Source organism: Xenopus laevis, chromosome 1L, assembly GCF_017654675.1.
Source record: "Xenopus laevis strain J_2021 chromosome 1L, Xenopus_laevis_v10.1, whole genome shotgun sequence".
Taxonomy (NCBI): Eukaryota; Metazoa; Chordata; class Amphibia; order Anura; family Pipidae; genus Xenopus; species Xenopus laevis.
Window position 1 is genome coordinate 38,098,420 of NC_054371.1, and position 12,465 is coordinate 38,110,884.

General features: G+C 41.3%; 1 protein-coding gene across 5 annotated transcripts in view; it reads left to right on the plus strand.

Moving 5' to 3' along the window:
- Positions 1 to 12,465, plus strand: part of limch1.L (LIM and calponin homology domains 1 L homeolog) — a 162,927-nt gene that overhangs the window by 46,432 nt on the left and 104,030 nt on the right. For all 5 annotated transcript variants that reach the window (XM_018250355.2, XM_018250366.2, XM_018250359.2 and 2 more), the window contains 1 exon segment: positions 9,582 to 9,652. In XM_018250355.2, coding sequence (XP_018105844.1) covers positions 9,582 to 9,652 — 71 coding nt within the window.

Sequence of the window (12,465 nt, forward strand, 5' to 3'; positions counted from 1 at the left end):
ACTTGCAACGAGTCTTTTACAGCGCTCTGGAGGAATTTTGGCCCACTCATCTTTGCAGAATTGTTGTAATTCAGCTTTATTTGAGGGTTTTCTAGCATGAACCGCCTTTTTAAGGTCATGCCACAACATCTCAATAGGATTCAGGTCAGGACTTTGACTAGGCCACTCCAAAGTCTTCATTTTGTTTTTCTTCAGCCATTCAGAGGTGGATTTGCTGGTGTGTTTTGGGTCATTGTCCTGCTGCAGCACCCAAGATCGCTTCAGCTTGAGTTGACGAACAGATGGCCGGACATTCTCCTTCAGGATTTTTTGGTAGAAAGTAGAATTCATGGTTCCATCTATCACAGCAAGTCTTCCAGGTCCTGAAGCAGCAAAACAACCCCAGACCATCACACTACCACCACCATATTTTACTGTTGGTATGATGTTCTTTTTCTGAAATGCTGTGTTACTTTTACACCAGATGTAACGGGACGCGCACCTTCCAAAAAGTTCAACTTTTGTCTCGTCGGTCCACAAGGTATTTTCCCAAAAGTCTTGGCAATCATTGAGATGTTTTTTAGCAAAATTGAGACGAGCCTTAATGTTCTTTTTGCTTAAAAGTGGTTTGCGCCTTGGAAATCTGCCATGCAGGCCGTTTTTGCCCAGTCTCTTTCTTATGGTGGAGTCGTGAACACTGACCTTAATTGAGGCAAGTGAGGCCTGCAGTTCTTTAGATGTTGTCCTGGGGTCTTTTGTGGCCTCTCGGATGAGTTGTCTCTGCGCTCTTGGGGTAATTTTGGTCGGCCGGCCACTCCTGGGAAGGTTCACCACTGTTCCATGTTTTTGCCATTTGTGGATAATGGCTCTCACTGTGGTTCGCTGGAGTCCCAAAGCTTTAGAAATGGCTTTATAACCTTTGAAATTGAACTCAGGTGTGATAAACCACAGTTAAGTTATTTTTTAACAAGGGGGGCAATCACTTTTTCACACAGGCCCATGTAGATTTGGAGTTTTTTTTCTCCCTTAACGTAAACCTTCATTTAAAAACTGCATTTTGTGTTCAATTATGTTATCTTTGACTAATAGTTAACGGTTTTTGATGAGCAGAAACGTTTAAGTGTGACAAACATGCAAAAGAATAAGAAATCAGGAAGGGGGCAAATAGTTTTTCACACCACTGTATATATTTTCAATAAAGTCTGAAACAACTGGGACATAACCCAGGTGGCGGGATGGCTGCAAATGACATAGCCTAGAGACACAGGAATATAACGTGAATTCAACATTTAGATCAAATGTGATACTGCTTAATGTATAGGGATCAATTAGGCCAAAATGTAAGAGACGTAAGGTATATAGTAACTCACCATGCCTGAGGGGAATGATCGGGAGAAAAGCCACTGAAGCCAATTTCAGAACTCTAACTATATATAACAATGGCATGTATAACTCTGAGAAGGGGCAAAGCAGAAGAGTTGCTCAAACTGCCACCTTTGGAAACGATCACGATGTGCCCAATTGGTTGTCGTTTTCTTTTTATATGTAAACTGTATATGGATGTTATTCCATAGGGATATTGCAAAATAACCGGACGAAGCCAATGTTACTACAAATGCCAATGTGTAATTCCTGAACACTTGAACTAATATTTCTTTACTCTGTTTGTTTTTATTTTCATATTTGTTAATTATAGGGAAAAAAATGTAAAATCTCAATAAAAAAAAAAACCCTAGTGAGCCACATTATTTAAGTGGTGATTAAAACGGGTAGAGTCCTGCGTGGAACCAATTAGTTAAACCAAAATCCGGCCCTCAACCCGCATACTTACACGCTTGGACCCACTAACTGACCTATAAGTACCTGATCCGCGATCCGCTGACCATCAAGAAACAGGAAGTGCTGTCATTGTAAACCGGAAGTGACATCGTTAGAAGTGGGTGTAATGAGAAAAAAAAGAGTAAAACTCGCTACGCGACCCACAACGGAGAACCGCCCAACCACATCTATACCCGCTCCCAAAACCTCTTTCTGCAACCCGCAGGGTACCGCAGGATTTTGCAGGTATCCCGCTACAGGACTCTACTCCGGGGTATTGGGAAGACGCAGTTATCTGCTGAGGTCTGCATGTGAAGTTACCTTTGTCGCCAGTAGGACATAACTTGCAGAGATAGCTAACTATGGTACAATAGCTCTAAAAGAGCAGATCAGAAATTGATATGAACATTAACAATCTGCAACTTGCATGCCTTCAGCTCTATTTGATGGCATAGTCAGGGGAAAAACAGCTGTATTTTGTTTTGTTTGGAAATTGGGGGGCCCCAACATTGCCCTGGGCCAACCTGCTGTGACTCCCAACAGTGTTACATGGTGCAGAGTTTCATGAGGGTGCCTGAGGGGAAGATGAATAGCACTGCATTATGTTTGCTGAATTTTGCTGATGGAATGTTCTCAGAGTGCTTGTTACATGTGAACGCACTGATGTTTGGGTGGGATAATGTTCCTGTTCAGGCTGATGGTTCCTCATGTTAATCCCAGATCAAATATATCCTGGCTAATGCCAGGCAGTTAAAGCAAGTGAAATCAAACACATTTTGCTGTGAGCATATGAAATCGCAGTCCCTGAATGAATGCCAGCCATGGGAGTCCCCAGGGCTATAGGAGGTTACTAATGGTAGCCAAACATGTATAAATACTTTGCTGGATGACAGGTGAGCAGGTGCAACCTACAATCTGAATGCAGATAAAGATCATTTAAGTCATTCTGAATTAATCTTACACAATGTTATTTGATGTGATTCCAGCACTGCAAGGTGATGACTGTTGAGCTATTTATATCGCTTTTAAGATCTAATTGCTTATAGGCATTCATTTAGCTAGGTGCATTCATAATCACTTCTCACTTTCAGGGGTTGCTGGGAAATGTAGTTCAACTTCGGGGCTGTCAACTGTGGAACAAGCCATGCCATAGTGTGTGTGTTTTCTGGATCCGTACCATGCTCGCCAGTTAAATGCAGGCACAAAGTAGAATTTACTTGTTGTGTGTTTCAGACATAATCTAGACTTGAGGTGGATTTCAGTTGCCTTTCTATACTGCCTCTCGGCTACTCTTGCATACAGAATACAGATTGTTTGTAACTATGCCCTTACATGATAAAATCTGCCAGATTATATTGGCCAATGTATGAGGCCCTCCAGATCACCTGTCAAATGAAAATTGGCAGAAAATTGGGCAGATGCCTGTCCAGCAGAATTGAAAATCCTGTTGGAATCTGTCCTCTCCCAACAGGTCTCCCATGTGCTCTCACAGTATGATATGGTCATTGACTCGGGGCCACATAATCAGATCAAATCTTTGCCTGATTTGACACCAACACCCTGGGCAAAAACTCACTGCATAGACACATACGGCAGAATTGACCAGTTTCTGTATTGTTTTATTTAGCATAAAGGGCTTGTTTACAACATGGTGCACAATGCAAAATACTGTGTTCTCTACACTTTATACCTTAAAGGAATAGTTCAGTGTGAAAATAAAAACTGGGTAAATGGATAGGCTGTGCAAAATAAAAAATGTTTCTAATATAGTTAGTTAGCCAAAAATTTAATATATAAAGGCTGGAGTGAACAGATGTCTAATAAAACAGCCAGAATCCAACTTCCTGCTTTTCAGCTCTATAACTCTGAGCTAGTCAGCGACTTGAAGGGGGGCCACATGGTACATTTCTGTTCAGTGAGTTTGTAATTGACCCTCAGCATTCAGCTCAGATTCAAAAGCAACAGATATGACCCATGTGGCCCCCCCTCAAGAGTCTGATTGGTTACTGTCTGGTAACCTGGGTAACCAGTCAGTGTATACCAAGAGAGCTGAAAAGCAGGAAGTAGTGCTCTGACTGACATAATATACATCAAATCACTCCAGCCTTTATACATTACGTTTTTGGCTAACTAACTGTATTAGAAACATTTTTTATTTTGCACAGCCTATCTATTTACATAGTTTTTATTTTTACACTGAACAATTCCTTTAAACCCCCCATTTGTGTATTCAGCAATCTGTACTTAAAGGGGTTGTTCACCATGGAGTTAACTGTGTGATACAGAGAGTGATATTCTGAGACAATTTGCAATTGGTTTTCATTTTTTATTATTTGCGGTTTTTGAGTTATTTCGATTTTTATTCAGCAGCTCTCCAGTTTACAGTTTCTGCAATACGGTTGCTAGGGAACAAATTACCCTAGCAACCATGCACTGATTTGAATAAGAGACCTGAATATGAATAGAGGCCTGAATAGAAAGACGAGTAATAAGTGTTTTTAGACTTAGAAGAAGAGGCTAAAATTAAGTAAGCTTTATCGGAAAGGTCTATATAAATACACCAGTAAGCCCTCAAAGTAATGCTGCTCTGAGTTCTCTGTCAAAAGAAACACCACATTTCTTTCCTTCTATTGTGTACACATGGGCTTCTGTATCAGACTTCCTGTTTTCAGCATAAACCTCCAGGGCTTGAGCATGCTCAGTTTGCTCCTCTCCCACTCCCTAGTCCCCTCACTGCTATAATCTGATCCCAGAGCTATGAGTGAGCAGGGAGAGTGTCACCAAACTAATATGGCAGCTCCTATCCTAAACAAACGGAGAGAGCTTCTAGAGCTGTTTACTCAGGTATGGTAAAGCATTCTACAGAATAAATAGTCTTATAGTTTGCACTATTGTGGCTAATCTATTGGTAAAAAACTACCTCGGTAGCTTTCCTTCTCCTTTAAGATGTCGTTGTTTTAAGAGATGCTGAAATCAAGGCAAAAAATACTTCTAAATAATATAGCAGTTCCAACCCCATGGACGGTAGAAGTGTAGACATTGTTGCTTTTTTGTTCAAACCATGTAAAACATGATATCTTGTTAAAATAGTTTGGTTTGGATATCTGTCATTGCACAGCTCTTATCTTTAGCCAGAGAATCTGCTTTTTCCTCACTTGCACCATATTTCTTCTCTCTGTGCACTCCCTTGCTTCAGTGGTGGTCCCCTTGTAGTCCAACCCTTGTCCATTTATCCCTGAGTTTTAGGTTCTGTGCAAATGGTTGTTAGTGAGAGGAATGCTTTTCTGAGATGAAACGGCTTTATAGCAAAGCCAAGAGCTGAATATTTCCCAAGCAGGTCAGGAGTTTATGAAAATGGCAGTGTAATCCATTGTGCTTAGCAAGTAATAGCTGCACGCCGTGGCGTTTCTGTACCACAGGGCAACAAATCAGCCACGTTTAATACTTTACTGTTTCCTGCAAGACTTGAGGTTTGACAACACCCAGAAAACCACGGCTGGAGTCTTTCCACAAGTTCATTGTCAGCATGAAAAGTGTTATATAAACTCTGCAATAATAGAGCCATTTTTCCTGTTGAAGTTAATAGAAATAGCAAGTAACTTCACAACTGCATGTAATTTGTAAATGTATTATCATCCGAAATTTTGGCCTTCATTTTTTCTTTTTATAGTTTTTAAATTATTTGCTTTCTTCTTCTGACTCGTTCCAGCTTTCAAATGGGGGGTCACTGACACCATCTAAACATTAATGATCTCTAAGGGCAGGGGCAGAATCGGGGAGATTTAGTCGCCTGGTGGCTAATCACCTCTTCTTTGGGGCGACCATCTCCCCGAACTGCCTTCCCTCTGCCTGCTAAAATTAAAAATCGCCTGCAGCAATGCACTCGCGGCGCTTTGATTTCTGAAGTTGCCTGAAGTTTCCTTGTGAGGCAACTTCGGGCGACTTCGAAAATTGAAGTGCCTCAAGTGCCATTACGCTGGCGCTTACATTATAGCTGGCGGAAGGCAGTTTGGGGAGATTGTTGCCCCCAAGAAGAGGCCATTAGTCGCCAGGCAACTAAATCTCCCGAATCTGCCCGTGTGCCCCTGCCCTAAGGCTACACATGTATTGTTATTGCTACTTTTTATTACTCATCATCCTTTTTCAGGCTTCTCCTATTCATATTCCAGGCCAGGCTTGTTGTTAGTATGACAGGTGAGCTGCCTGTTCAGCCAGGTGGGCAGATCACAGCATGTGTACATGGCTTTCCCAGGAACTACACTAGGTTTTGGTTGTGATAAACCTTTCTTGTTGAATAATCTTGTGTTTAGAATTCTTGGGAACAATTAAAGTTAACTGTTCCCACAGCCTATAATATGTAGGCAAAGACTGACTGGGCTTTACGAACGTGTTTTGTTATTGCTGTAATATTTATATAAGCTTTATCCAGTCTCTGATACCTCCATAAAACATTTTGTGTTGTAGTAATGTGCAGTATTTTGGAGCTTTCTGGTCCAGACAATAGAAGCGATACCTGAAGTTTAATTTTTCTCCATAGCATGTCTGCTGGTTTGTAGACCTTGTGATAAAGCGCTGTATTAAACACTATTTCCTACACTTCCATTTAAATAATTCCTGTTTTTTTGGCTTTTTTCCAGCAGTTGGCTCATTATCTTATAAATAATAGATGAAGCTGTTTTGATAGTTATGCCAGGTGTAGGAACAATAGGATGGAAGTTGTCTCTTTGGCATTGGCTGTGAGACAAACCATCCTCGCACTGAGAGGAATCTATATTGTATCGGTGCTTGTTTTGAAACATTTGTTGCAATATACACACATTATTTCATTTGATGTTGTTTGTTCTGCTGCAACGATGCCTGATTCAAGTTGCTCTTTTTCATGAGAGGTGTAGTATATGGTATTGCATTTGGTGGCTAAACATAGTGAGGGTAGGCTTCTATAAATAAGTGTGTTTTAAGGAATCTTTTGAATGCTCAAAGGTTTGGAGAAAATCGGACAGACCGTGGGAGAGAATTCCAGAGGAGGGGCGCAGCCCTTACAAAGTCTTAAATGCGAGTGTGTGAGGAGGTAATGAGAGAAGAGTTGAGGAGCAGGTTAGTAGATGAGCATAGTAAGCAGTTGGGTGAGAATCTAGAAAGGAGTTCAGAGATATAAGGTGGGGCAGAGTTATGAAGTGCTTTGAATGTCATGGTCATTTGTTTGAATTTTATTCTGAAAGGTAGCTGAAGCCAGTGCAGGCATTGGCAGAGTGGCATGGCAGAGGAGGAGAAGTTGCTGTGTTGTATAAGCCTGGCGGCAGTGTTCATTATGGACTGTAGAGTTGACAGTCTTTGGAGGGGAAGGCCAATTAATAGAGAGTTACATTAGTCTAGACGTGATATATGACGGAAGAGTGAATAAGAATTTTGGTGATCATTGATCGTATTTTGGATATGTTCCTTAGGTGAAAGTGACATGATATAATAAGTGACTGGATATGAGGAGTGAAGGACAGGGCAGACTGTAGGTGTAGGATAACCCCAAAGCACTGGGCCTGGGGAGACGGGGTGATAGTGGAATTCTTAACTGTGATAGATACCTTTGGGATGTAAGGGGTGTTAGTTAGGGGGAAAAAAGAACCATTTTAGTTTTAGAAAGGTTTCATTTAAGGTAGCGACATCCAAGTAGAGATTGCGACAGGCAGGAGGAGACCTCAGTTAAGAGCTCTAGGTTGAGATCAGGAGAGGAGAGATAGATCGGAGTATCGTCAGCATAGAGATGGTATTGGAAACCATACGAGATGATTAGTTTGGCTAGGGAGGAAGTATAGAGAGAGAACATAATAAGGGGCCCAGAACAGAGCATTTAGGAACCACAACAGAAAGAGGTAGGGGAGAAGATGATACTACAGTGTAGGAGACACTGAAGGAACAATTCGTGAGGTAAGAAGAAAACCAGGACATGGCCTTTTTTTGATTACGTTGTCCCTGCCCTTCTGCTATAGGGCATAACATAGATAGCTAGAGGAAGTCTGTCCTCTGCTAACTGAATTATTGTTTGATTGCATTTGGTCACGAAAAGCAACTAAAGGTTGATTCGATTATCTTAGTAGATGGCACATGTGAGCACTTGCACAGAGGCAGTATGGTGGCTGCCATGAAGCTGTATGGTAACCATGCTAATATCAGGTAATGATGGCTTTATTGCATCAGAGCTGCCTTTATTATTATGGATCTGTTGTAGGGGACTGTGTCACCCCTCTAATGTTTTCCACTCTCACGCAAATATGCAGTTTATCCAGATTCTGGCCCTGTTTATTATATTTGGTATTATAATTATAATTGGATCCTTTTTCTTATCTAAAGGGTCTATAATCCAAACAATATGCAACAGTTGCTCAGAGCTTTGATACAAAACTAGATAGATAGAAATGAAAAGATCAGCTATTAATTGCTCCAGGCCTGGGAAAGTGGCAGGGGGATTGTTATACACCTCTGGTTTCAGTATAAAATCTTTTAGAAGGCCATTTTGATTGAATGTACAGTTATTTTGCATGAGTATGGAGTGTTGATGGGAGGGTGCTGGCACTTGAAGTGCTGCCATAGCTGGAGTTAATATTGATTGTTACCTTGGCAAAAACTATTTTGGATGAATCAGTGCCCACCTGTGCCAAAGATGCTACACTGGGTACCCCATGGCATTTCTAAAAAAATAAGATAAGTTCTGAAGAATCCCATTGTATACTACAGAGCTTATCTGTGTGTATCCTGTGCCTTTTCTCCTTTTCAAGCTTTTAATGGCTGCCCCCATGGCTACACAGTAGTCTTTTTTTATATAAACTGTAACAGAGTTTCTGAAGCAAACACACCAGTTTTACCAATGCAGCACAAGAGTACATTATGTTTTTGTCACTTTAAAACACTCATTTTTTGGTGTTCCTTTTAGATGTAAAAAGAGTTTGGAAGCAACACAAGCAAGAAAAAATGGTAGTGGGTGGTGCAAAGCAAGTTACTGTATGTGATTGGCTTTTTGGTAAGCCCCTGGCAATGCTCCTGGTTTTATATGCAACCAAAACTTGCCTCAAAACCAGGAATTCAAAAATTAGCACCTGCTTTGAGGACACCAGGAGCAACATCAAAGGGTTTGGTGAGCAACATGTTGCTCGCGAGCCACTGGTTGGTGATCACTGCTCTAGAATATATAGAGCACCTTTTGATGGTAGTCAACAAGAAGAGACCCCCTGCTGCAGGGCCGAAACTAGGGGTAGGCAGAGTAGGCACGTGCCTAATGTGCAATGCTGGAGATGCGCCAGGCGTGCACCTTCTCTGCCTCTGCTATCCCCTAGTCCGATCCCTGCTGTGGCCGACGTGAGCGAAAAATACTAGTGCGCATGCGCGAAAAATGAAAGTGCGCACTTGTGTCTTTTCGCGCATGCGCACTAGCATATTGGGCGCTTTGCCGGGCCAGACTGCCTAGGGCGCCTGCCCGCGTTGGCCCGGCACTGCCCTGCTGATTTAGGATTACAATTATAATCTGAAAACAACAACAATTTGTACCATTTAGTGCAAAAATCCTGGTTACAGTGCTGTCCATGTGACCACAGAGAGTGCATTCTGATCATCAACAAACCTCCTAGTGTTCCATAGCCCTTCAATTCTAAAGCTGAAGAGCAAGGCAACCTAGGTACCTCGAGGGGCCCAGTAAAAGTAGAAATGTATCTCCATTGGCTACGCTTGTGTAGAATAAATATTATATATGGCCAAATTTTGGACTATAATTGTCTTTTTTTCTTTGTCTTTTGCAGCAAGTCACCGGCAAAAGCTTTGGCGACAGAGACTTCAGGACTGGACTGGAGAATGGAATTCTTCTATGCGAGTGAGTCTGCTTATTTTTCTTTATAACTTGAAAGGGGGTCTTATGTGTTTGTGATAAATACCAGATATGTTTAGCTGCTTTTTTCTTTCTTTTGAATATAACCATGCATGCTTCTTTATGGCTTTTATGTGTGATGGTGCTGAGTATCTTTTAAAGCTTCCCCCCCCCCCCGCCTAACCTTATCAGTTATAAAAGAAAGTAGCCGCACAGGAAACCATTTGTTTAGAAAATAGTTTTATTTCTTTGAGAAAAACAATCTGCGGGACTGATTTTAATGAAGGCAGTTTCTTATTCAAAAAATATTGTTACTGCACATTCTGTAACATTATTTTATGCAACTTGGTGTCACCCAAACCGTTACAAATTTGTTTCTTTGGCACACTATAAAAAGGGGATTAGTGAGAACATCAATGAAAGGGAAACAAAGCCTGCTTCATATTTGGCAGGAAGAGCTACATTCTACAGCTGGTTTAAATGTACAGTTAACTGTATTCTCTGCAGAGCTTTAGCTGAAACCAGCACGTATATTGTTGTCTGGTCTTTTATATTGCCAGTAAATGGTTTGTCCGGTGCAAATTTGAAATAATTTCCCTGTTGTTATATGTAATTGTCCTTTCGTGTTATGGCAGACTGGCAGATGACTGCTCATATGAACAAGCCTGTCCACCCTGATTAAACAAGGGGGAGTTCTTTGTACCACTGAGCACTGCTTCATCTTTTAAAATGAGGGCATATTGCAACCCATAGGGTGTGATGTAATGGTAACCCATAGCAACCAATCCACAAATAGCGTTTACTGGTTAACAGATCACTTTGGTTTACTAGACTTGGGCAAACGTTGCCCTTTTTGATGTCATTACTTCACCTAGTTGATCTTTCTGGCTGCTTCTCAATACTTTTATGAGATTTAATGCACAAATGCCACAAAAAACCTTAACCACCTTAACAGTGGTTAATGCGATCAGTTACAATTGCTGCTTTGTACAATCTCATGAAACGGGCACATTTTTAGGAATAATCTATCCCCTATTGTAAAATATAATCATTAGTATCCGTCATTTCAATGTAGCATGACCGGCAATAACATTGGTGACTTCAATGACCTTCTAGGTGACTAAATTATGTATTTCAGCAGGCAATTATATGTATAGAATTTAGCTTTCATTCGTGCATCTAATGGGTGTAAAACAAAGAAAGTTGGACCAACTGGAGCCCTTTGATAGGGGTCTGCACCCAACCTTGTATGCCAAACTTTCACAAAGCATGAGATCTGTGTCCCTTACTGACTAATAGCTTCTGATTCCTATTGATCCATACATTTAGTTACATATTCCTCCCTTAAGGCCCCCATACACGGGCTGATAAAAACTGCGAACAGACAAGTCTGCAGCTTATTGGGCCATGTGTGGGGCCTTCCGATGGGCTTCCCTGATCAATATCTGGCTGAAAGTCTGGCAGATCTCGATCGGGGCAGGTTAAAAAAATTCCGTCTGATCGCGGCCGAATCTGTGCGTTTATGCAGTCTCGCGATCCGACCCTAGGACCCCCGATCGGTTCAGCCCGATATCGCCCACTTCAATGTGGGAATATAGGGGAGAGATCTGCTCTTTTGGCATTCTACTTCTATGGCCACCTTTACTCTGCAGTTGGTGAGGAGTTTAGGTACCGCTGGCTGTCCATGTCAGCCAGTGAATCATTGAAGTATCAGGGGGAACATATCATTGGTTCCTTTTTATTATACATGAATCTAAGTACCAAGGTAAATTAGGGGTCCTAAGAGCCTTGAAGAATTGTGCTCTGTTGTAGAGAGCACCCTGTGGGGAATGGGTATATGAGAACTAACTCTGGCCTGTCACTACTGTGTGCGGACAATAACCTTTCTTCTACAGTTTAATTGTGTCATTGAGCCAAAAGTATGTAATAAGAGGTTAGACATTAACTAGGCCACAACAATTATAGAGTCCCTATTTTAACCAATTGCTTGGCTGCTGGAACAAGCTACTACCAATTATTCATCTTGTGTTTCTCTTATAAAGAACTTGTCAGGGGGTAGGAAGTATGTCTGTGGGCAAAGCCTGAGCATCTGTGGTGAAAGCAACTCAAAGTCCGTAGAGATAATGCCCTGGCCTGAATTGATCAATACCCCAGTGCTGATGGCCACTAATACTAAAGCTGGCCATAGACATGCAGATTCTAGCCTCATATCATACGAACGATCATACAGCACAATCTTCTAACCTGCAACTAACCATTCAGATTAAGTACAGTAGTAAAAGAACAAATCAGACAATGTTTTGGCCATGACTGCAATCGTACGAATGTTATGTCTGACAGATACTAGTTACAGTTACCCATTGAAATAGTCAGATAGGCAATACATGCACATATAATATTGTTAGCTGACAGAAATCTTCTAACCTGTACGATCGACTAAACGACAGATTGTCATGGTATGGAAAATGTAGGGACAACCAAAAATCATACAAAACAAAGTCTTGTGCAACTTTATCTTTTATGTCTATGGCCAGCTAATCTGCTGCTATGGGCCTAATAATGTATTCAATATCAATACTTAAAAGTATAGGTTGAGAAGAACAGCTGGTAGTGGTATGCCTGCTACAATGCACACATGCTATATTGTTGTATAAAGATGAATGCCAGAACCCCAGTAATACAAAGCAAAGGATAAAAAGGTGCTTAAAGAGTTCTGGTAGAGTTTTTCTTTTACGATCCCCTGTTATAGCTGGTATGTCTATTTGCACATGGAAAGCTTATGGGGATGCCACACTGATCCTGAATGGCTCTGGGGATTG